Raw genomic sequence first — 25,040 nt, 5'->3', positions numbered from 1 at the left:
GGCGGATACCCTGTAACATATCAGCTCATTGATAAGGCGGATACCCTGTAACATATCAGCTCATTGATAAGGTGGATACCCTGTAACATATCAGCTCATTGATAAGGCGGATACCCTGTAACATATCAGCTCATTGATAAGGCGGATACCCTGTAACATATCAGCTCATTGATAAATCATATACTAGGGCTGCCGCGGTTCACCGGTATATTGGGGTATTGCAATACACCACCAAAAAATATTGTACCGCGATACAGTTTACCTGTACCGGTTTTTTACGATATATTTTCTTAGTATCATAATTTCATTAATTTGATATAATTAAAACGTCCTGTCATTAAAACAAAACCAGCAAGTTGTATTTGTTTTCCTTTCCGATAATATGAAGCCATTTGGGTATCCCTTTCGTTTTCATTCGATTCAGATGTCGGTCAAATGTTTGTTACTATGTTCAAATGATTCAAACATTTGCATGACGTTGAATATAAACAATATGACATTAGGCTAGTTTCTGAAATATTATCAAGCTGATTTGCTCAATCAATCAACAATACCGGAATATCTTAATTCTCTAAACACATTTAAGGCCCGGTGAATACATGGCTGCAGGGATTTTGCCAGCTTTTTCAGGCTTCATCGTCCGCCGCCATTTTCGATTTCCTACACGTGTCAAAACAACACTGCAAGCCGGTCAGCCCTTTGAAGTTTAATCACGATCGTAAGCTTATTTTGCCAGGACAATTGTACGTAAATTTGTTCATCATTTAGGTTCAAAAGTGTAAATATTTGCAGACACTATCATGTTTTAGTTATTGCATTATTAGGTTACGATCGTCTGTAACAGTTAGCCTAGCGTTTTCACAAACAGACTCGTATTTTTTTAAAACAAGAACACATTTGAACATTTTTGTTACTCAACAACATGGTTCAAATCGATGTAAAACTACATAACATAGCACTGTATGTTTGTATAATGTAATGGGTGTTTTTATTATGGAATATATACAAAATAGACAACACATATGCTAAGGTCAAAATATTGCAATACATATCACAATACAGTTGTTGTGTATCGCAATATATCGTGGTACGCTTCTGCCGTATCGCGGGCAGCCCTAGCAGATACCCTGTAACATATCAGCTCATTGATAAGGTGGATACCCTGTAACATATCAGCTCATTGATAAGGCGGATACCCTGTAACATATCAGCTCATTGATAAGGTGGATACCCTGTAACATATTAGCTCATTGATAAGGCGGATACCCTGTAACATATCAGCTCATTGATAAGGCGGATACCCTGTAACATATCAGCTCATTGATAAGGTGGATACCCTGTAACAGGTCATTGATAAGGTGGATACCCTGTAACATATCAGCTCATTGATAAGGCGGATACCCTGTAACATATCAGCTCATTGATAAGGCGGATACCCTGTAACATATCAGCTCATTGATAAGGCGGATAACCCTGTAACATATCAGCTCATTGATAAGGCGGATACCCTGTAACATATCAGCTCATTGATAAGGCGGATACCCTGTAACATATCAGCTCATTGATAAGGCGGATACCCTGTAACATATCAGCTCATTGATAAGGTGGATACCCTGTAACATATCAGCTCATTGATAAGGCGGATACACTGTAACATATCAGCTCATTGATAAGGCGGATACCCTGTACCATATCAGCTCTTTGATAAGGTCGATAAGCTATAAGGTGATAAAGTTAACTAATTTTAAAATCAAATAACTTTTAACTGAGAGGCCTACAAACAAATTGCTCCTTTTTTCACCTTTTGATTGGCTGCCACCTGGGCCTTGAGATCACTGAGGTTGTCATGGAGATTCCTCGTGCCACTGCTGCCTGGGTACTGACCGGGCTCATTTAGGGCCGCGGTCACTTCTACAAAATACAAATACTAATTATATATAATGATATATAACAGATTGTGGAGTCACTTTTACAAAATATGAATACTAATTATATATAATGATGTTCCATAACAGATTGTGGTGTCACTTCTACAAAATACGAAAACTAATTATTAATAATTATGTTCCAAAACAGAATGTCCTTATTCCACACCTTCTTACCTTTTAAACACCTGTCAGAGATATAACAGGTATATTAACAAAGTATGGTGATCAAAGGATATCACAATTACAATACTTGGCCACATGTACTTTTAGAGTCAAAGACAGAGCAAATCAAGAAAGACAATAAATATCCCTTTTATTTTTAAATTTTAAGTCTAGAAATTGCAAATTTCGACACGTTGTCATGCGTTAATTTCAAACATATTAACAAATATTGCTTCTAGGCTTACCAAGTTTTTACATACCACAATCTGAGATCTGGATACATGGCTGTTACAATGGTAATGTTTACATACAACGATCTGAGTTCTGGATACATGGCTGTTACAATGGTAATGTTTACATACAACGATCTGAGTTCTGGATACATGGCTGTTACAATGGTAATGTTTACATACAACGATCTGAGTTCTGGATACATGGCTGTTACAATGGTAATGTTTACATACAACGATCTGAGTTCTGGATACATGGCTGTTACAATGGTAATGTTTACATACAACGATCTGAGTTCTGGATACATGGCTGTTACAATGGTAATGTTTACATACAACGATCTGAGTTCTGGATACATGGCTGTTACAATGGTAATGTTTACATACAACGATCTGAGTTCTGGATACATGGCTGTTACAATGGTAATGTTTACATACAACGATCTGAGTTCTGGATACATGGCTGTTACAATGGTAATGTTTACATACAACGATCTGAGTTCTGGATACATGGCTGTTACAATGGTAATGTTTACATACAACGATCTGAGTTCTGGATACATGGCTGTTACAATGGTAATGTTTACATACAACTATCTGAGTTCTGGATACATGGCTGTTACAATGGTAATGTTTACATACAACGATCTGAGTTCTGGATACATGGCTGTTACAATGGTAATGTTTACATACAACTATCTGAGTTCTGGATACATGGCTGTTACAATGGTAATGTTTACATACAACGATCTGAGTTCTGGATACATGGCTGTTACAATGGTAATGTTTACATACAACGATCTGAGTTCTGGATACATGGCTGTTACAATGGTAATGTTTACATACAACTATCTGAGTTCTAGATACATGGCTGTTAAAATGGTAAAGCCTTGCAGAGTCGATTTGCAGAGTCGATAACATTTTTAATTATAACATAATAAGTTTTATTTCATAAGATACTGATATAGACTTACAGCTATTCGTGTGTGTCCCAGGTCTAAACGTATATATACTGTCAGTGTCATGCGACAACTGGCCAGGCCTGTACATAATAGTCTGGGTTATAGCTATAAGTTTCTCGTTGTTGTGTAATGGTATGTGGTGCCTGAACATCTTATATGTAATGCTAATTATGAAACTGGTCAGTATTAATTGGTTCAGCGTGTTACTTATGTTATGCAGTAGCTATCCATGTATCAGATGTTTCAGGTGTTGGATATCATGGCCAAATACTGATCCCCATGCTCTCGTTGTTATGTATAAATAGAGCTGACCACTTATTGTAGAGAGAGGGAGAAACACAGAGGAGCACACACCTTGTGTGTGGTCCCATTTTGGGCCACATATATCAACAATGACTCTATGTAACGTATGAAGTACTAAAGAATAAAATGTCGACAAAAACATCAGAGTCAATCATCATTTCAACGACAATTCTCAACGTTGTACGGACCCAACAAACGAAGACTACATATACCTGATGGCCACCTATACAACAGCTAAATAATACAACTTTACAAAACAAGATTCAAAAACCATTCGATTTGCAGAGTCGATAACATTTTTTGTCCAAATGGTTGGCAACTGTTAATGTAGTCTGTCTAACAATGTTAGAAGTTATGATGTCATCTGTTTATACACAGATTACCTAGGAGATATATTCCATTTGCACCTGCTGATTCTCAAAAGAAATGGTGAATTAAATTTTTCAGATGGATATATAGAGAGAGACTTTTTTACTGTACACATTTACCTTCCTCCATAAATACACCTCCTTTCACCAACATGAAGGACTTAAATACAGCTCCTTCCTCGTGGATCGACTTGGAATGAGGAGGCATGGAACCTGGAGTTATCCCCCCTATGTCGGCATGATGACCACGACTTGCCACAAAGAAAACTGGCCTAGGCACTTTGTTGTAGAATACCTGTAATATGTAACCTATATTTAAAATCCAAATCATATACAATTGAAACTATTTGTTTCTTCCTCCCTATTAATATAAAATTTCTAATGAATTTTTTGGTCTCATTCAAAGTTAGAATAGTGTAATTTTAAGGCCTCCAAGGACCTATGAAACATTTCAAATTACATGGAGTATTCAAGTTCAACTGCATTCATATATATACAAGTATATGCACATCTTATAACAGCTACCTGCAGATATTTAAAAAATAGATAATTGCATACAAATGAGTGTAACAGGTATATATATGTAAGTTGCTTTAGGGTCAAAGAAGTAATATCAACAGGATTTTCCAGATGACACAGGATCCAATCAAACGTAAGTCTGTTGGATACGAATTACTTCAAATGGTAAATATGGGACAAGGAAGTAATTCCAACCGTGTGGACAAAACAAATTGTCAAATTTGCGAGGCGATCTGCTCCTTTATCAAGACATACAAAACGAACACGAATACATAATAGGACACGAACAGTAATGCGGGACAAAGTAGACAAATATTAAACTATATAGCACAATGGAGCGCAATTTACCCTTCGGCAAGTGGCAGCCGAAGGCCGGATCTACAAAAATGAAGGACAAAAATGAAGGACACCTCTATATAAAGGACACCTTTCTATAAGGGACACCTGTCTATGAAGGACACCTCTATATAAAGGACACCTGTCTATGAAGAACATTTGTCTTTGTCTCTTTAGCTATGAAAGCTATGGAGAAGTGTTATTCATGTTACCGGTGTGATGACAGTCAGATCCGGTAGGTGACTTCCACCAGCCTGCGGATGGTTAGACAATATCACATCACCATCACAAATACTTGATCCCAGCTGCCGAAGCTTTAAACAAAATACATCCAATCATGTCAAAGATAATGAGTTACATAGACAAACAAATTTCGTTATAATTTCTAATTTGTATGATTGGTCTACATCCACTCAATTATTTTTATCATTATATCTTACATTGAGAAAAAAATAGATCAAACTGTACATAGCGTACAAATTTCATGCAATGTAATTTTATCATAAAGGATTTGCTGGACACATGGCCATCAAGTGTCTTGGCAGAGCAATATTATGTTTTGTCAAAGAGTAAGACACTGTAACGGAATAAATAACAATGACACTGGGTTATTAAAAAGTATGAATTTAAGAGTTGTGATACAGACTCATAAATTAATGATAAAGAATCAAAGCAGTTATAGCACTTTGTTTCCAAGAAGATAAGATAACAGATCTTGTGGAGATTGTATGATAGTCTTTACCTGATACTGGACTGCCTCCTGCATGGCCCCTAGATGTACTGGTATGTGTGGGGCATTGGCCACCAGTCCACCATCAGGACCAAACATGGCACAGGAGAAATCAAGTCTCTCCTAAAGGCAGATATCATTAAACAATACGTAACCTAAAGGCAGATAACATTATATAATATGTAACCTAAAGGCTGATAAAATTATACAATATGTAACCTAAGGGCCGATAACATTATATCATAGGTAACCTAAAGGCTACTAACATTATAGAACATGTAAAGTCAGGGCCGATAAGATTACATAACATGTAACCTAAAGGCCAATAACATTATATAATATGTAAACTAAAGGCCAATAACATTATATAATATGTAACCTAAAGGCTAATAACATTATACAATATGTAACCTAAAGGCTGATAACATTATATAATATGTAAACTAAAGGCCGATTACATTATATAACATGTAACCTAAAGGCTAATAACGTAACACTTGACATTATATATAAAAGGCATGTAACCTAAAGGCTAATAACATTATATAATATGTAACCTAAAGGCTGATAACATTATATAATATGTAAACTAAAGGCCAATAACTTTATATAATATGTAACCTAAAGGCAGATACACTGTAACATTATATAATATGTAAACTAAATGCCAATAACATGTAATATGTAAACTTAAGGCAGATAACATTATATAATATGTAACCTAAAGGCAGATAACATAATATAATATGTAAACTTAAGGCAGATAACATTATATATTATGTAAACTTAAGGCAGATAACATTATATATATTAAACTAAATGCCATAACGTATATAATAGTAAACTAAAGGCAGATAACATTATATAATATGTAAACTAAATGCCAATAACAGTATATAATAGTAAACTAAAGGCAGATAACATTATATAATATGTAAACTAAAGGCCAATAACTTTATATAATATGTAACCTAAAGGCAGATACACTGTAACATTATATAATATGTAAACTTAAGGCAGATAACATTATATATTATGTAACCTAAAGGCCAATAACATAATATAATATAACCTAATGGCCGATAACATTATATAATATGTAACCTGAAGGCCGATTAGATTATATTATATCTAACCTAAAGGCCATTAACATTATATAATATAACCTAAATGCCAATAACATTATATAATAAATGCCAATAACATTATATAATATGTATCCTAAAGGTTGATAACATTATATAATATGTAACCTAAAGACAGATAAGCAAGACTCAACCCTAAATGAAATACAATTACATAAATTACAAACTTATTATCTTTCTTGTTTCAGGGAAACTAGCAAATATTTATGGTTTCTAAACGTACATTTAAACATCTTTTTCTTAAAAGCCAATGGAACTATGATTTAAACTTTTGAGTAATTAAGTACAAATGGTCAATTAATATTCGGAAGTTAATTTCAATGTTTGACCATCAAGTTTGGCCGAGCCCAATCAAACAGAATCTATAAACTTTTAGAGTGTAAGGTCCGACTACATAATTTATACTTATTACTTTTCTGTCTGTATTTGACAGAGACACTCACCTTGATATTAGTAGAGATGGCTGTTCTCTGTAGCACCCTGTGTAAAACAGATAAAACTAAATAATAAAGCAGGGACAAAAACTGGATCAGAAAACCTACAGTCATCCACTTCAATAATTTTATATAAAATTAAAAACAGAAAGTTTTACTGCACAGAGACAATTCATGGGTTAAACAATAAACAGTGTATTATAAATGACACTTTTTTACAGATGTTCCACTGCTGACAAATGGTATTTTTTCTCAATAGAAAAAACAGGAGCAGACAAATAAATAGTTTTCTTCAATTGAAAAAGTTACTTACTTTACATCATTGCCACCAATGAACAGTTTAAGCTTCTAATTTTATTTCAAGATAAAAATATTTGAAATAATTAATTGAATCCCGAAAAAATTCTGTGGCACTATCTCCTATATGAAATGAACTATTGATTGAGCATGCGACAGAATAAAAATAGATTATTTTGTAGTAATTTTGTGTTAATTAGACATATATGTATGATTATAAACATGATTAAACACCAAACATTTTTAAAATGATGATTATTGATTATTCTCTGTCAGCGGTGGAGCATCTTTAAATACTGTATTGTTGCTAAATTTTGTTTATTGTTTAGAACTTAATCGTGAGGGTTTCTTTTCAGGAATCCTCTTTGTAGCCTTTGTAAGCGTCAGTCATAAAACAGGCTGTTGCATATAAAATCCGAATTTTTGATAAGTTTTGTGAGGTACATGTATTAGATTTCATGATTTTAAATATTAAAATATTACCCCTGTGTATATAATAGCACGACATCCTTACCGTCCCATTTGCTCTGCAATACTCATGAATCTGTTGGAGAAGATGGACAGCTGAATCGCATCAAGTTCTGTACCGATCTCATGTAACTTCCCACTTCCAATCTACACAGCAACAAGTAGTTCATGAGGTTATGTTTGATAAATTAAAAATAAATTTTATCTTGATAATTAAGGTTGCACTCCTTGTAAACTTAGTGATATGGACCTAATTGATTGATTGCCAGATGGTATGTATATAGCCACACCTTGTGCTCGCACACACACACATAAACCTATCTAATGCCAGAGAAAACATCAAAGTCTCCTTAAAGCTAAAGTATAAAGTCCTATGCTGTACCGACTAACCAGAGTGATAGCTGGTGAACCGTCCATTATCTGGTCACTATATATCCTGATTGATCTTTTAAAATCTAGACATATAGATGCCACTCCTCCATATGTTCAAGCAAGATGGAACTTTCCTTTTGTCGTCCAGCGCTCGGGATAGCAGAAGAATTGATCCACTGGAAATTTAATTTTTGAGAAATCCTGGACGATATTAGTAGAAAAGAAAACTGGGTGTTTCATCACCTTGAGCCTACCTTCATTTTGATATCGCCGTGTGGTGTGATGGATGCTGTACAGGCTGGTTCTACTAATATTGTACTGTAAAACAACCGTGTCAGATGTGTTAAAACAAAACAGAATACTCTATTATTATCTTATTCAAATTAATTCTTATTAATCAAAAATACACTTAGTAATATAAAACCATTGCAGTTAAGAACCCTTGTCATTTACTGTCAGGCTATTACCCAATAGAGTTTTAAGATTGAGACTTGCATGTAGAAAGCCATTGAAAGTTATTATTTCCAGGAATTAGGCTTTGCTCTAAAACCATATGCAAATACAATGCCAATTATTTGGTGTGAAAAGACCAAAAACTTCTTTTTCCTAAAAAAAATAGCAATGATATTCCCTAACACACAGTTTTGACAGTTTTACTAACCTGTTTCCATTGATGATGATTGCAGGTCCCTCGATCACATGACCCTTCCCAAGATCCTCTAGCAGGTAAATGTTTGTGTTGTAATGTCCATCCTCAAAATAACACCTGGTGATCTACAAACAAGGGTACCACAGCATGGATATTAAGTTAAATTATGATCTGAAATAAAACTTGAAAAAGATTACAGCTCAAATAGTATTATGTTATACCAAAATGTGAGAGAGAACATGAAAGAAAAATACATTTCCTATCTAATATTTCAAATTGTGCAGTAAGGACTATATTAAATGCATCTTTATGGATTTTCGAAACAAAACAGCAACAAACAATATGTTCATGTACATGTAAAGGTGTTTGAGATATCTGAGTTATAAAAGGACCTAACTGAATTTGGAATAAAGGTGTTTGAGATATCAGAGTTTGATATAAGGGAGACCTGACTGTATTTGGAATAAAGGTGTTTGAGATATCAGAGTTTGATATAAGGCAGACCTGAGTGTATTTGGAATAAAGGTGTTTGAGAAATCAGAGTTTGATATAAGGGAGACCTGACTGTATTTGGAATTAAGGTGTTTGAGATATCAGAGTTTGATATAAAGGGACCTGACTGTATTTAGAATAAAGGTGTTTGAGATATCAGAGTTTGATATAAGGGAGACCTGACTGTATTTGGAATAAAGGTGTTTGAGATATCAGAGTTTGATATAATGGAGACCTGAATGTATTTGGAATAAAGGTGTTTGAGAAATCAGAGTTTGATATAAGGGAGACCTGACTGTATTTGGAATAAAGGTGTTTGAGATATCAGAGTTTGATATAAGGGAGACCTGACTGTATTTGGAATAAAGGTGTTTGAGATATCAGAGTTTGATATAAGGGAGACCTGAGTGTATTTGGAATAAAGGTGTTTGAGAAATCAGAGTTTGATATAAGGGAGACCTGACTGTATTTGGAATAAAGGTGTTTGAGATATCAGAGTTTGATATAAGGGAGACCTGAGTGTATTTGGAATAAAGGTGTTTGAGAAATCAGAGTTTGGTATAAAGAGACCTGACTGTATTTGGAATAAGGTGTTTGAGATATCAGAGTTTGATACAAGGGAGACCTGAGTGTATTTGGAATAAAGGTGTTTGAGATATCAGAGTTTGATATAAGGGAGACCTGACTGTATTTGGAATAAAGGTGTTTGAGAAATCAGAGTTTGATATAAGGGAGACCTGACTGTATTTGGAATAAAGGTGTTTGAGATATATCAGAGTTTGATATAAGGGAGACCTGAGTGTATTTGGAATAAAGGTGTTTGAGAAATCAGAGTTTGGTATAAAGAGACCTGACTGTATTTGGAATAAGGTGTTTGAGATATCAGAGTTTGATACAAGGGAGACCTGAGTGTATTTGGAATAAAGGTGTTTGAGATATCAGAGTTTGATACAAGGGAGACCTGAGTGTATTTGGAATAAAGGTGTTTGAAATATCAGAGTTTGATATAAGGGAGACCTGACTGTATTTGGAATAAAGGTGTTTGAGATATAAGAGTTTGATATAAGGGAGACCTGAGTGTATTTGGAATAAAGGTGTTTGAGATATCAGAGTTTGATATAAGGGAGACCTGAGTGTATTTGGAATAAAGGTTTTTGAGATATCTGAGTTTGGTATAAAGAGACCTGACTGTATTTGGAATAAAGGTGTTTGAGATATCAGAGTTTGATACAAGGGAGACCTGAGTGTATTTGGAATAAAGGTGTTTGAGATATCAGAGTTTGATACAAGGGAGACATGAGTGTATTTGGAATAAAGGTTTTTGAGATATCTGAGTTTGGTATAAAGAGACCTGACTGTATTTGGAATAAAGGTTTTTGTTACAGTTTCTTTTAGAATCATTCACTATATTTTTGTGTACCATATTATGTACATGTAATTTTACTTTGACGTCATTGTACTATGAGGTCATGATTTACAAATAAAACATTTCAAACCCCTGAAGAACAGCAAGAGCCACGAAAGCGCTAGGGCAATACAACAACTGTTTTATTGTTGTGTTTTTTAATATATATACCTTATATATATATATATACCAAGAAAAAAGTACGTATACCAAGAAAAAAGTACGTGTCCATGTAGAGTTGAATATATAAAAAATAAAAGTCAACGACTTTCCTCTTGTACATTCACCATTTCATGATGGCTCTTCAGGAGTAGAAATGTTTATTTTTCAAAGAACAAATTAATGACGTCACAAATAGCGTGACATCACAAGGTACACACGTTTACATAACAATAATATGAAGTTGCGCCATTTTCTATTATGGCCTATTGAGAGTTGGTTTTAATATTTTTATAAGTTGATTTTCTTTGTTTTCCAACAAAACAGAGTCTGAAGAATGCAATTGATATAAAGATATAACATTTAATTGATCACCTGCACAATCATGAACATGCTTATTGACATTCAAATTACGTAGAGAATCCGTTCTTGTTTGTTGCCTATGAACAGTCATACATGTTCTAAGTTCATTACTAGTTTGGCCGATGTAAAAATCACCACAACGAGAACAAATTATAGCATATATCACACACTTTGATTTGCAATTCATGTTTGCTTTTACAGTAAAATGCAAGCCATTTTTAAAAACATATGTACTACATTCAATAATAATTGGACATGTACCGCATCTAGGTATCTTACATTTCGACACCACGGGGTCAGCAATAGATTTATTGAACCTGGAACTTGTCAACATTTGATTAAATTTTTAGGTTGTCTTCTACTTTGCAAAATTGTATGGTTTTCAAAAATCTTTCTCATACGATCACTACTTTGCATTAACTCATTACATTTATTTTTACTGTGATTAAAAATAAATGTAATGAGTTAATGCAAAGTAGTGATCGTATGAGAAAGATTTTTGAAAACCATACAATTTTGCAAAGTAGAAGACAACCTAAAAATTTAATCAAATGTTGACAAGTTCCAGGTTCAATAAATCTATTGCTGACCCCGTGGTGTCGAAATGTAAGATACCTAGATGCGGTACATGTCCAATTATTATTGAATGTAGTACATATGTTTTTAAAAATGGCTTGCATTTTACTGTAAAAGCAAACATGAATTGCAAATCAAAGTGTGTGATATATGCTATAATTTGTTCTCGTTGTGGTGATTTTTACATCGGCCAAACTAGTAATGAACTTAGAACATGTATGACTGTTCATAGGCAACAAACAAGAACGGATTCTCTACGTAATTTGAATGTCAATAAGCATGTTCATGATTGTGCAGGTGATCAATTAAATGTTATATCTTTATATCAATTGCATTCTTCAGACTCTGTTTTGTTGGAAAACAAAGAAAATCAACTTATAAAAATATTAAAACCAACTCTCAATAGGCCATAATAGAAAATGGCGCAACTTCATATTATTGTTATGTAAACGTGTGTACCTTGTGATGTCACGCTATTTGTGACGTCATTAATTTGTTCTTTGAAAAATAAACATTTCTACTCCTGAAGAGCCATCATGAAATGGTGAATGTACAAGAGGAAAGTCGTTGACTTTTATTTTTTATATATATATCTGTGTGTTAATGTATTAAGTTATTGTTTTTGATGGCAATGTATTAACCAGTCAATGCTGTCATCTGTTGTCTATTTAACTTTGTAAGGAGATGGCTTCATATTAAGTTGTCATAACTTGAGCCAGATCCTATTTAACTTTGTAAGGAGATGGCTTCATATTAAGTTGTCATAACTTGAGCCAGATCCTATTTAACTTTGTAAGGAGATGGCTTCATATTAAGTTGTCATAACTTGAGCCAGCTCCTATTTAACTTTGTAAGGAGATGGCTTCATAAGTTGTCATAACTTATACATACCTTTTCTACTCTCGGTGGCTCTTTTACTTCAGTCACTGATTCATCTAAACTGACAAACGCTTTACCGACCCCACGTATCCTTATATCATCGACCAGGATCGGTCGATCTGGTATCGTGAAGCCAAATTCTATCTGATATCTGTAACAGTGAGACAGAACCATGGTACTGATGGTATAAGTATTCTTTACAAAAAATGAGTTCACAAAATATGTTCATCTTATGGAACACTTTTCTCTTGCTGTGGAGGTTTGGCTTTTTAAAAGTATATCTTCTAATGATTCCTGAAATTTAAATATTCTGAACATGTCATTTTACATAATGAACATTATCTTATAGAGCTGTACTCACGACTTCACAAAGATTATATGATTTTGTAAGGAATTGTAGTTTCAGTTAACCTAATAAATGTCTCCTTTAAAACCAATCACTTAGCCATTCTGACCCTAAATATTTTTCAAATCTCCCTAAGTGAAAAGATATACATCAGTCTACTGTTTACTTTCATGCTTTGTACATGATGTTGTGCATACCTTTTCTGGAATGCTGTTTTGAAATCCCCGTATTTACATGTGCCGAGTCCAGGAGGATCCTCGTCCGGAGAAATCATGAGAGCACAGTCTGTCCTGTCGTATCGCATGTGTAGGAACGGCTTGGTTTCTATCTGGGAACTGACATTGTGTGTGAAGATACACGATTTTATCATGGAGTTATTCACAGAGACTCTTTTCAAGAAATACTAGAAAACTATTATTATTGAATTGCTGCCAAAAATAAACTTTAAGATAAGGATAAATGTGTTTCGTTCCGATCGATGTTCATTTTTTCATTAATTTTTACCTTCAAAGCATCATCTGATTTTAGTGTTTGTCCATGTAAAAATCACACTGGAATATAGGCCATACTAGAGAAAAACGTAGCTGTTAAAACTTGTAAAATACTGTACCTGTCAAATCCCTGCTTCAGCAGTTCCTGTGAACACACGTCACTCAAGTGTTCAATACGACTGTCAATGTGAGCAAATGAACCTACAAGTCAATAGGATAATCAACCATGCGTTATTCAAACTTCAACCTATTGTATTTACACTCTTCACTATTAATTAAAATCAAAGTTTTCATCGACAATACTTTATGATCAATGGTTCATTACTAATGAAGGAAAATAATAATAATTCTATTTAAATCTAAGATGTCACATTGGCAAACACACATTTACATCTGAAGTACATTTAAAACATATCTAACCTTTGAGCTTTGGCTCATGCTTAAGGTAGAATGACCTACAGTACTACACATTGTCTGGGTGATAACCAGCTGAATTTTGCTATCTGATTATTGTATATATCACACTGATAGTCAGGTTAATGTGTACATACTTTGATCATATTTCACACTGATAGTCAGGTTAATGTGTACATACTTTGATCATATTTCACACTGATAGTCAGGTTAATGTGTACATACTTTGATCATATTTCACACTGATAGTCAGGTTAATGTGTACATACTTTGATCATATTTCACACAGATAGTCAGGTTAAAGTGTACATACTTTGATCATATTTCACACGGATAGTCAGGTTAATGTGTACATACTTTGATCATATTTCATCACACACTGATAGTCAGGTTAATGTGTACATACTTTGATCATATTTCACACTGATAGTCAGGTTAAAGTGTACATACTTTGATCATATTTCACACTGATAGTCAGGTTAATGTGTACATACTTTGATCATATTTCACACAGATAGTCAGGTTAATGTGTACATACTTTGATCATATTTCACACTGATAGTCAGGTTAAAGTGTACATACTTTGATCATATTTCACACGGATAGTCAGGTTAAAGTGTACATACTTTGATCATATTTCACACTGATAGTCAGGTTAATGTGTACATACTTTGATCATATTTCACACTGATAGTCAGGTTAATGTGTACATACTTTGATCATATTTCACACTGATAGTCAGGTTAATGTGTACATACTTTGATCATATTTCACACTGATAGTCAGGTTAATGTGTACATACTTTGATCATATTTCACACTGATAGTCAGGTTAATGTGTACATACTTTGATCATATTTCACACTGATAGTCAGGTTAAAGTGTACATACTTTGATCATATTTCACACTGATAGTCAGGTTAATGTGTACATACTTTGATCATATTTCACACTGATAGTCAGGTTAAAGTGTACATACTTTGATCATATTTCACACTGATAGTCAGGTTAATGTGTACATACTTTGATCATATTCAACACTGATAGTCAGGTTAAAGTGTACATACTTTGATCATATTTCACACTGATAGTCAGGTTAATGTGTACATACTTTGATCATATTTCACACTGATAGTCAGGTTAATGTGTACATACTTTGATCATATTTCACACTGATAGTCAGGTTAATGTGTACGTACTTTGATCATATTTCACACTGATAGTCAGGTTAATGTGTACATACTTTGATCATATTTCACACTGATAGTCAGGTTAATGTGTACATACTTTGATCATATTTCACACTGATAGTCAGGTTAATGTGTACATACTTTGATCATATTTCACACTGATAGTCAGGTTAATGTGTACATACTTTGATCATATTTCACACTGATAGTCAGGTTAATGTGTACATACTTTGATCATATTTCACACTGATAGTCAGGTTAATGTGTACATACATTTGATCATAAGTACATATTGATTATTTCACACTGATAGTCAGGTTAATGTGTACATACTTTGATCATATTTCACACTGATAGTCAGGTTAATGTGTACATACTTTGATCATATTTCACACTGATAGTCTTTAATGTGTACATACTTTGATCATATTTCACACTGATAGTCAGGTTAATGTGTACATACTTTGATCATATTTCACACTGATAGTCAGGTTAATGTGTACATACTTTGATCATATTTCACACTGATAGTCAGGTTAAGTGTACATACTTTGATCATATTTCACACTGATAGTCAGGTTAATGTGTACATACTTTGATCATATTTCACACTGATAGTCAGGTTAATGTGTACATACTTTGATCATATTCATATTTTACACATATAGTCAGGTTAATGTGTACATACTTTGATCATATTTCACACTGATAGTCAGGTTAAAGTGTACATACTCATACTTTGATCATATTTCACACTGATAGTCAGGTTAAAGTGTACATTTATTTCACATGTAGTTTAGTGTATCATCATTTTCACACTGATAGTCAGGTTAAGTGTAATACTTTGATCATATTTCACACTGATAGTAGGTTAATGTGTACATACTTTGATCATATTTCACACTGATAGTCAGGTTAAAGTGTACATACTTTGATCATATTTCACACTGATAGTCAGGTTAATGTGTACATACTTTGATCATATTTCACACATAGTCAGGTTAATGTGTACATACTTTGATCATATTTCACACGGATAGTCAGGTTAAAGTGTACATACTTCAGGTTAAGATCATATTTCATACACTGATAGTCAGGTTAATGTGTACATACTTTGATCATATTTCACACAGATAGTCAGGTTAATGTGTACATACTTTGATCATATTTCACACTGATAGTCAGGTTAATGTGTACATACTTTGATCATATTTCACACTGATAGTCAGGTTAATGTGTACATACTTTGATCATATTTCACACTGATAGTCAGGTTAAAGTGTACATACTTTGATCATATTTCACACGGATAGTCAGGTTAATGTGTACATACTTTGATCATATTTCACACTGATAGTCAGGTTAATGTGTACATACTTTGATCATATTTCACACTGATAGTCAGGTTAATGTGTACATACTTTGATCATATTTCACACTGATAGTCAGGTTAAAGTGTACATACTTTGATCATATTTCACACTGATAGTCAGGTTAAAGTGTACATACTTTGATCATATTTCACACTGATAGTCAGGTTAAAGTGTACATACTTTGATCATATTTCACACTGATAGTCAGGTTAAAGTGTACATACTTTGATCATATTTCACACTGATAGTCAGGTTAATGTGTACATACTTTGATCATATTTCACACTGATAGTCAGGTTAAAGTGTACATACTTTGATCATATTTCACACGGATAGTCAGGTTAAAGTGTACATACTTTGATCATATTTCACACTGATAGTCAGGTTAAAGTGTACATACTTTGATCATATTTCACACTGATAGTCAGGTTAATGTGTACATACTTTGATCATATTTACACGATAGTCAGGTTAAGTGTACATACTTTGATCATATTTCACACACTGATAGTCAGGTTAATGTGTACATACTTTGATCATATTTTCACACTGATAGTCAGGTTAAAGTGTACATACTTTGATCATATTTCACACTGATAGTCAGGTTAAAGTGTACATACTTTGATCATATTTCACACGGATAGTCAGGTTAATGTGTACATACTTTGATCATATTTCACACTGATAGTCAGGTTAAAGTGTACATACTTTGATCATATTTCACACTGATAGTCAGGTTAAAGTGTACATACTTTGATCATATTTCACACTGATAGTCAGGTTAAAGTGTACATACTTTGATCATATTTCACACTGATAGTCAGGTTAAATGTGTACATACTTTGATCATATTTCACACTGATAGTCAGGTTAAAGTGTACATACTTTGATCATATTTCACACTGATAGTCAGGTTAAAGTGTACATACTTTGATCATATTTCACACTGATAGTCAGGTTAAAGTGTACATACTTTGATCATATTTCACACTGATAGTCAGGTTAATGTGTACATACTTTGATCATATTTTACACTGATAGTCAGGTTAAAGTGTACATACTTTGATCATATTTTACACTGATAGTCAGGTTAAAGTGTACATACTTTGATCATATTTCACACGATATCATATTTCACACTGATAGTCAGGTTAAAGTGTACATACTTTGATCATATTTCACACTGATAGTCAGGTTAAAGTGTACATACTTTGATCATATTTCACACTGATAGTCAGGTTAATGTGTACATACTTTGATCATATTTCACACTGATAGTCAGGTTAATGTGTACATACTTTGATCATATTTCACACTGATAGTCAGGTTAAAGTGTACATACTTTGATCATATTTTACACTGATAGTCAGGTTAATGTGTACATACTTTGATCATATTTCACACTGATAGTCAGGTTAATGTGTACATACTTTGATCATATTTCACACTGATAGTCAGGTTAATGTGTACATACTTTGATCATATTTCACACTGATAGTCAGGTTAATGTGTACATACTTTGATCATATTTCACACTGATAGTCAGGTTAATGTGTACATACTTTGATCATATTTCACACTGATAGTCAGGTTAATGTGTACATACTTTGATCATATTTCACACTGATAGTCAGGTTAAAGTGTACATACTTTGATCATATTTCACACTGATAGTCAGGTTAATGTGTACATACTTTGATCATATTTCACACTGATAGTCAGGTTAATGTGTACATACTTTGATCATATTTCACACTGATAGTCAGGTTAATGTGTACATACTTTGATCATATTTTACACTGATAGTCAGGTTAATGTGTACATACTTTGATCATATTTTACACTGATAGTCAGGTTAATGTGTACATACTTTGATCATATTTCACACTGATAGTCAGGTTAATGTGTACATACTTTGATCATATTTCACACTGATAGTCAGGTTAATGTGTACATACTTTGATCATATTTCACACTGATAGTCAGGTTAATGTGTACATACTTTGATCATATTTCACACTGATAGTCAGGTTAATGTGTACATACTTTGATCATATTTCACACGGATAGTCAGGTTAATGTGTACATACTTTGATCATATTTCACACTGATAGTCAGGTTAATGTGTACATACTTTGATCATATTTCACACTGATAGTCAGGTTAAAGTGTACATACTTTGATCATATTTCACACTGGATAGTCAGGTTAATGTGTACATACTTTGATCATATTTCACACTGATAGTCAGGTTAATGTGTACATACTTTGATCATATTTCACACTGATAGTCAGGTTAAAGTGTACATACTTTGACATTGATAGTCAGGTTAATGTGTACATACTTTGATCATATTTCACACTGATAGTCAGGTTAATGTGTACATACTTTGATCATATTTCACACTGATAGTCAGGTTAATGTGTACATACTTTGATCATATTTCACACTGATAGTCAGGTTAATGTGTACATACTTTGATCATATTTCACACTGATAGTCAGGTTAATGTGTACATACTTTGATCATATTTCACACTGATAGTCAGGTTAATGTGTACATACTTTGATCATATTTCACACTGATAGTCAGGTTAATGTGTACATACTTTGATCATATTTCACACTGATAGTCAGGTTAATGTGTACATACTTTGATCATATTTCACACTGATAGTCAGGTTAATGTGTACATACTTTGATCATATTTCACACTGATAGTCAGGTTAATGTGTACATACTTTGATCATATTTCACACTGATAGTCAGGTTAATGTGTACATACTTTGATCATATTTCACACTGATAGTCAGGTTAAAGTGTACATACTTTGATCATATTTCACACTGATAGTCAGGTTAAAGTGTACATACTTTGATCATATTTCACACTGATAGTCAGGTTAATGTGTACATACTTTGATCATATTTCACACTGATAGTCAGGTTAAAGTGTACATACTTTGATCATATTTCACACTGATAGTCAGGTTAATGTGTACATACTTTGATCATATTTCACACTGATAGTCAGGTTAATGTGTACATACTTTGATCATATTTCACACTGATAGTCAGGTTAAAGTGTACATACTTTGATCATATTTCACACTGATAGTCAGGTTAATGTGTACATACTTTGATCATATTTCACACTGATAGTCAGGTTAATGTGTACATACTTTGATCATATTTCACACTGATAGTCAGGTTAATGTGTACATACTTTGATCATATTTCACACTGATAGTCAGGTTAAAGTGTACATACTTTGATCATATTTCACACTGATAGTCAGGTTAAAGTGTACATACTTTGATCATATTTCACACTGATAGTCAGGTTAATGTGTACATACTTTGATCATATTTCACACTGATAGTCAGGTTAATGTGTACATACTTTGATCATATTTCTCACTGATAGTCAGGTTAAAGTGTACATACTTTGATCATATTTCACACTGATAGTCAGGTTAAAGTGTACATACTTTGATCATATTTTACACTGATAGTCAGGTTAATGTGTACATACTTTGATCATATTTCACACTGATAGTCAGGTTAAAGTGTACATACTTTGATCATATTCAACACTGATAGTCAGGTTAAGTGTACATACTTTGATCATATTTCACACTGATAGTCAGGTTAAAGTGTACATACTTTGATCATATTTTCACACTGATATCAGGTTAAAGTGTACATACTTTGATCATATTTCACACTGATAGTCAGGTTAAAGTGTACATACTTTGATCATATTTCACACTGATAGTCAGGTTAAAGTGTACATACTTTGATCATATTTCACACTGATAGTCAGGTTAAAGTGTACATACTTTGATCATATTTCACACTGATAGTCAGGTTAAGTGTACATACTTTGATCATATTTCACACTGATAGTCAGGTTAAAGTGTACATACTTTGATCATATTTCACACTGATAGTCAGGTTAAAGTGTACATACTTTGATCATATTTCACACTGATAGTCAGGTTAAAGTGTACATACTTTGATCATATTTCACACTGATAGTCAGGTTAAAGTGTACATACTTTGATCATATTTCACACTGATAGTCAGGTTAAAGTGTACATACTTTGATCATATTTCACACTGATAGTCAGGTTAAAGTGTACATACTTTGATCATATTTCACACTGATAGTCAGGTTAAAGTGTACATACTTTGATCATATTTCACACTGATAGTCAGGTTAAAGTGTACATACTTTGATCATATTTCACACTGATAGTCAGGTTAAGTGTACATACTTGAATATTCACTGATAGTCAGGTTAAGTACTTTGATCATATTTACACTGATAGTCAGGTTAAAGTGTACATACTTTGATCATATTTCACACTGATAGTCAGGTTAATGTGTACATACTTTGATCATATTTCACACTGATAGTCAGGTTAATGTGTACATACTTTGATCATATTTCACACTGATAGTCAGGTTAATGTGTACATACTTTGATCATATTTCACACTGATAGTCAGGTTAATGTGTACATACTTTGATCATATTTCACACTGATAGTCAGGTTAATGTGTACATACTTTGATCATATTTCACACTGATAGTCAGGTTAATGTGTACATACTTTGATCATATTTCACACTGATAGTCAGGTTAAAGTGTACATACTTTGATCATATTTCACTGATAGTCAGGTTAAGTGTACATACTTTGATCATATTTTACACTGATAGTCAGGTTAATGTGTACATACTTTGATCATATTTCACACAGATAGTCAGGTTAAAGTGTACATACTTTGATCATATTTCACACTGATAGTCAGGTTAAAGTGTACATACTTTGATCATATTTCACACGGATAGTCAGGTTAAAGTGTACATACTTTGATCATATTTCACACTGATAGTCAGGTTAAAGTGTACATACTTTGATCATATTTCACACTGATAGTCAGGTTAATGTGTACATAGGTTTTTGATCATATTTTACACTGATAGTCAGGTTAAAGTGTACATACTTTGATCATATTTCACACTGATAGTCAGGTTAAAGTGTACATACTTTGATCATATTTCACACTGATAGTCAGGTTAAAGTGTACATACTTTGATCATATTTCCCTGCACATGGCTCCTGAGCTTCATGTACAACATCAGCCAAAGCCATACCATAGGCAGACAGGATTCCGGCATATCTATAAAACACACAGCATTTTTTCAATTTGTAACAGGAATTGGAAACTGCAACAACAAGACACCATGTCCCTTATCTATATATTGGTGAAGTTTATCTCCAATTGGAAGGACCTGACAAGATGCAATGAGCCTTAACAGGACTGTGAGACAGACTCTTGTTTAATTACATGCAGGTGTATATCATTTTATTATAGTCATCCATGCAAAAGTGTGGCGTGCCGAACGTTGCAAAATTCAATAAGTAACATAAAATGTGTAAAGAAAAAAAAATGTTTTGTAATATATCGTTATATGAATTCAATATGTTTAATTTGTGTGTAAAAACAATGAATGTTTGTGTAATATTTTTAATATTTATATGTAAAAATAAAATTTTTGTTCAATAATTTCTTTGTGTGTGTGAAACATATATTTGTGTGTAAAAATATATATTTATGTGTGATTTTCACACACAAACATAACACAACATCACACACAAATATATTTTTCACACACACAAAGAAATTTTGTTCACACAAATATAAAACAAAATCACACACAAATATAAAAAAGATATACACAAATATATTTTTCATATAAATATGAATATATAACGATATATTACAAACGCATTTTTTTCGCACAAATGTTTTTACTTATTGAATTTTGCAACGTTCGGCACACCATACAAAAGCCACAGTTATATTGCTCTTTTAATGAATTTTATTTCAAGAAAACAATACCAAACATAATCATGTGAAATTGATAACAATGACTTACCTGTATATGTAAACAACAACTTACCTGAGTACATAAACAACAACTCACCTGTGTATATAAACAACAACTTACCTGTGTACATAAACAACAACTTACCTGTGTACATAAACAACAACTTACCTGTGTATATAAACAACAACTTACCTGTGTACATAAACAACAACTTACCTGTGTACATAAACAACAACTTACCTGTGTACATAAACAACAACTTACCTGTGTATTTGAACAACAACTTACCTGCTCACATACATAAACAACAACTTACCTGTGTACATACACCTGTGTCATCCCCAGGGATCTGGCTATAGCACAGGCGTGCTGTCCTCCCGCTCCACCAAAACAAGCCAGGACATGACGCGAGGTGTCATGACCTCTAGCCTTAAAGGAAGTTAAATATAAATAAGTGTTACCATAACTGTATACAGAATGCTAACTTATAAGTCTCATCCTTAAGATTTGCATATATGAATAATTATACAAGAATCCATGTACAAATAATCATTGCTCTGGTTACCTTGTAAACAACAATTCAGCTGGATATTTTGCAAATTTATGGTAAAAAGGTCATTAAATCAATGCTAAAGGAACATTATGCCAAAGCCAAAGTGACCTTTTTACCTGTGTAAGAGCTCTGATTGGTCGACACATTGTCTCATTGGCAACACGAATGAATCCCATAGCAACCTCCTCTTCTGTCATTGGTAGATGGTCCTCTGTGCCATGTTGATGTAGAAGGAACTCGTTAACCTGTAGAGAAAGTGGATACTGTGATACAAGGCACTCACAGCATAATTATATATCCTTCCAGACTCAGAGATAGTTTACTGTGACAGTTAGCCTTCGGATTGCAAACTTGGAAAAAGTTACAGGTTTCCTTCTAAATCACCTTTTTTTCATCATGATTACTGCAGCAAATTATGTTTTCCTTTTTTCAAATCAAAGTTTTCATCACAGACTCTTTAAATGTGGATATATATATATAAAGACAAGAAATTAAGCCATAAAAACACCATATTGACAGTAATCGTTAAGTGTTATATGTCACTCAAACTTTCATTAATATATATCCATTTAAGATGTTACAAAAGTTATAACCAACAGGAACTGTCCTCCAGGAGGCTACCCAAGGTATAAGGAACCAAAGTAAACACACCTCTCTTGTTAATTTCTGAAATGCCTTCCTTGTCATTCCTTCATCTAGAGGTTGATCTTGTGTCCTGCCAAAGATTTTTGGGAAGTAGTCAGGAAGAAGCCTTCCCAAGTAGAGATTCGCATCTGTTATAGTCAATGGTCCACCTACATATGTACAGAAAAATTTAATATGCACAGAAAAACTCCAATAAACAATTAACTCAAAGACATATCTAGCTTTATGGTATATGTATACATATGATAGTTGTGATGTATTACCTTTCAAATAGCAAGTTGGCCCAGGGTCTGCTCCAGCTGATTCTGGTCCTACAACAAACAGACCGGCCCGGAAAAACAGCATGGACCCTCCACCTGCTGCTACTGTGTTAATGTCCAGCTAAAACAAAAGTTGGCTGGTATAAAATAATTAATGTCCAGCTAAAACAAAAATTGGCTGGTATAAAATAACAAATGTCCAGTTAAAACAAAAGTTGGCTGGTATAAAATAATAAATGTCCAGTTAAAACAAAAGTTGGCTGGTATAAAATAATTAATGTCCAGTTAAAACAAAAGTTGGCTGGTATAAAATAATTAATGTCCAGCTAAAACAAAAGTTGGCTGGTATCAAATACTAAATGTCTTGCTAAAACAAAAGTTGGCTGGTATAAAACAAGAGGCCCATGGGCCTTAACGGTCATCTGACTCATGGCACAAAACAACAAAGTCACAGTATAAAGTATTGGTTAACAATTAATATAAACAATACAAGGAACTCCTTAGTTGAATATGTAAGTTTCTGAAATAGGTAAATATCATTTGTTGAACAAACTTGGTAGCCCTTCATCCATATATGGTTGTAACCCATTAAAGGATTAATATGAGAAGTCGTCAGATTTTAAAGCCAAATTTCAGCAAAGCTCCCATTTTGGACCTCCGCCGTACTATCCCCATGGGTCTTAGCTCGGTCCTTTATAAAATATGATTGTCCTCACCTAAAGTTCCCCCTTCTGAATCAATTAAAACCCCTATAGACCAATTTTCATTGAGATCGGAGACTGAAACCTGAAAACAGGAAGTGGGCCAGTGGCCATCTTGGAATACCAAAATCTTTACGAAAATGTTTTCATGTTGTTCGGCATCAATTAAAACCCCTATAGACCAATTTTCATTGAGGTCGGAGACTGAAACCTTAAAACAGGAAGTGGGCCAGCGGCCATCTTGGAATACCAAAAATCTTTACAAAAATATTGTATGTTGTTCGGCATCAATTAAAACCCCTATAAAATCATTGAGATCGGAGACCGAAACCTGACCCCTCAGCCCCTAGGGGTCAGACCAGACTCATTTATATAAAATATGATTGTCCT

General features: G+C 33.4%; 1 protein-coding gene across 1 annotated transcript in view; it reads right to left on the bottom strand.

Annotated features, from left to right (window-relative positions):
* Positions 1 to 25,040, bottom strand: part of LOC138316328 (5-oxoprolinase-like) — a 115,939-nt gene that overhangs the window by 77,510 nt on the left and 13,389 nt on the right. Inside the window, exons 11-26 of the mRNA XM_069257999.1 lie at positions 23,953 to 24,070; positions 23,696 to 23,838; positions 23,161 to 23,289; positions 22,808 to 22,920; positions 21,691 to 21,779; positions 13,734 to 13,815; positions 13,321 to 13,458; positions 12,790 to 12,928; positions 8,916 to 9,028; positions 8,509 to 8,572; positions 7,929 to 8,029; positions 7,127 to 7,163; positions 5,551 to 5,661; positions 5,021 to 5,122; positions 4,074 to 4,248; positions 1,802 to 1,911 (exon numbers count right to left, since the gene is read on the bottom strand). Of these exons, the coding sequence (XP_069114100.1) occupies positions 1,802 to 1,911; positions 4,074 to 4,248; positions 5,021 to 5,122; positions 5,551 to 5,661; positions 7,127 to 7,163; positions 7,929 to 8,029; positions 8,509 to 8,572; positions 8,916 to 9,028; positions 12,790 to 12,928; positions 13,321 to 13,458; positions 13,734 to 13,815; positions 21,691 to 21,779; positions 22,808 to 22,920; positions 23,161 to 23,289; positions 23,696 to 23,838; positions 23,953 to 24,070 (1,764 nt within the window). The remainder of the gene's footprint in view (positions 1 to 1,801; positions 1,912 to 4,073; positions 4,249 to 5,020; positions 5,123 to 5,550; positions 5,662 to 7,126; positions 7,164 to 7,928; positions 8,030 to 8,508; positions 8,573 to 8,915; positions 9,029 to 12,789; positions 12,929 to 13,320; positions 13,459 to 13,733; positions 13,816 to 21,690; positions 21,780 to 22,807; positions 22,921 to 23,160; positions 23,290 to 23,695; positions 23,839 to 23,952; positions 24,071 to 25,040) is intronic.

The sequence above is a fragment of the Argopecten irradians genome, chromosome 2, assembly GCF_041381155.1.
Source record: "Argopecten irradians isolate NY chromosome 2, Ai_NY, whole genome shotgun sequence".
Taxonomy (NCBI): domain Eukaryota; kingdom Metazoa; phylum Mollusca; class Bivalvia; order Pectinida; family Pectinidae; genus Argopecten; species Argopecten irradians.
Note: the sequence above shows the minus strand (reverse complement) of the source record. Positions and strands in the feature narration are given on the sequence as shown.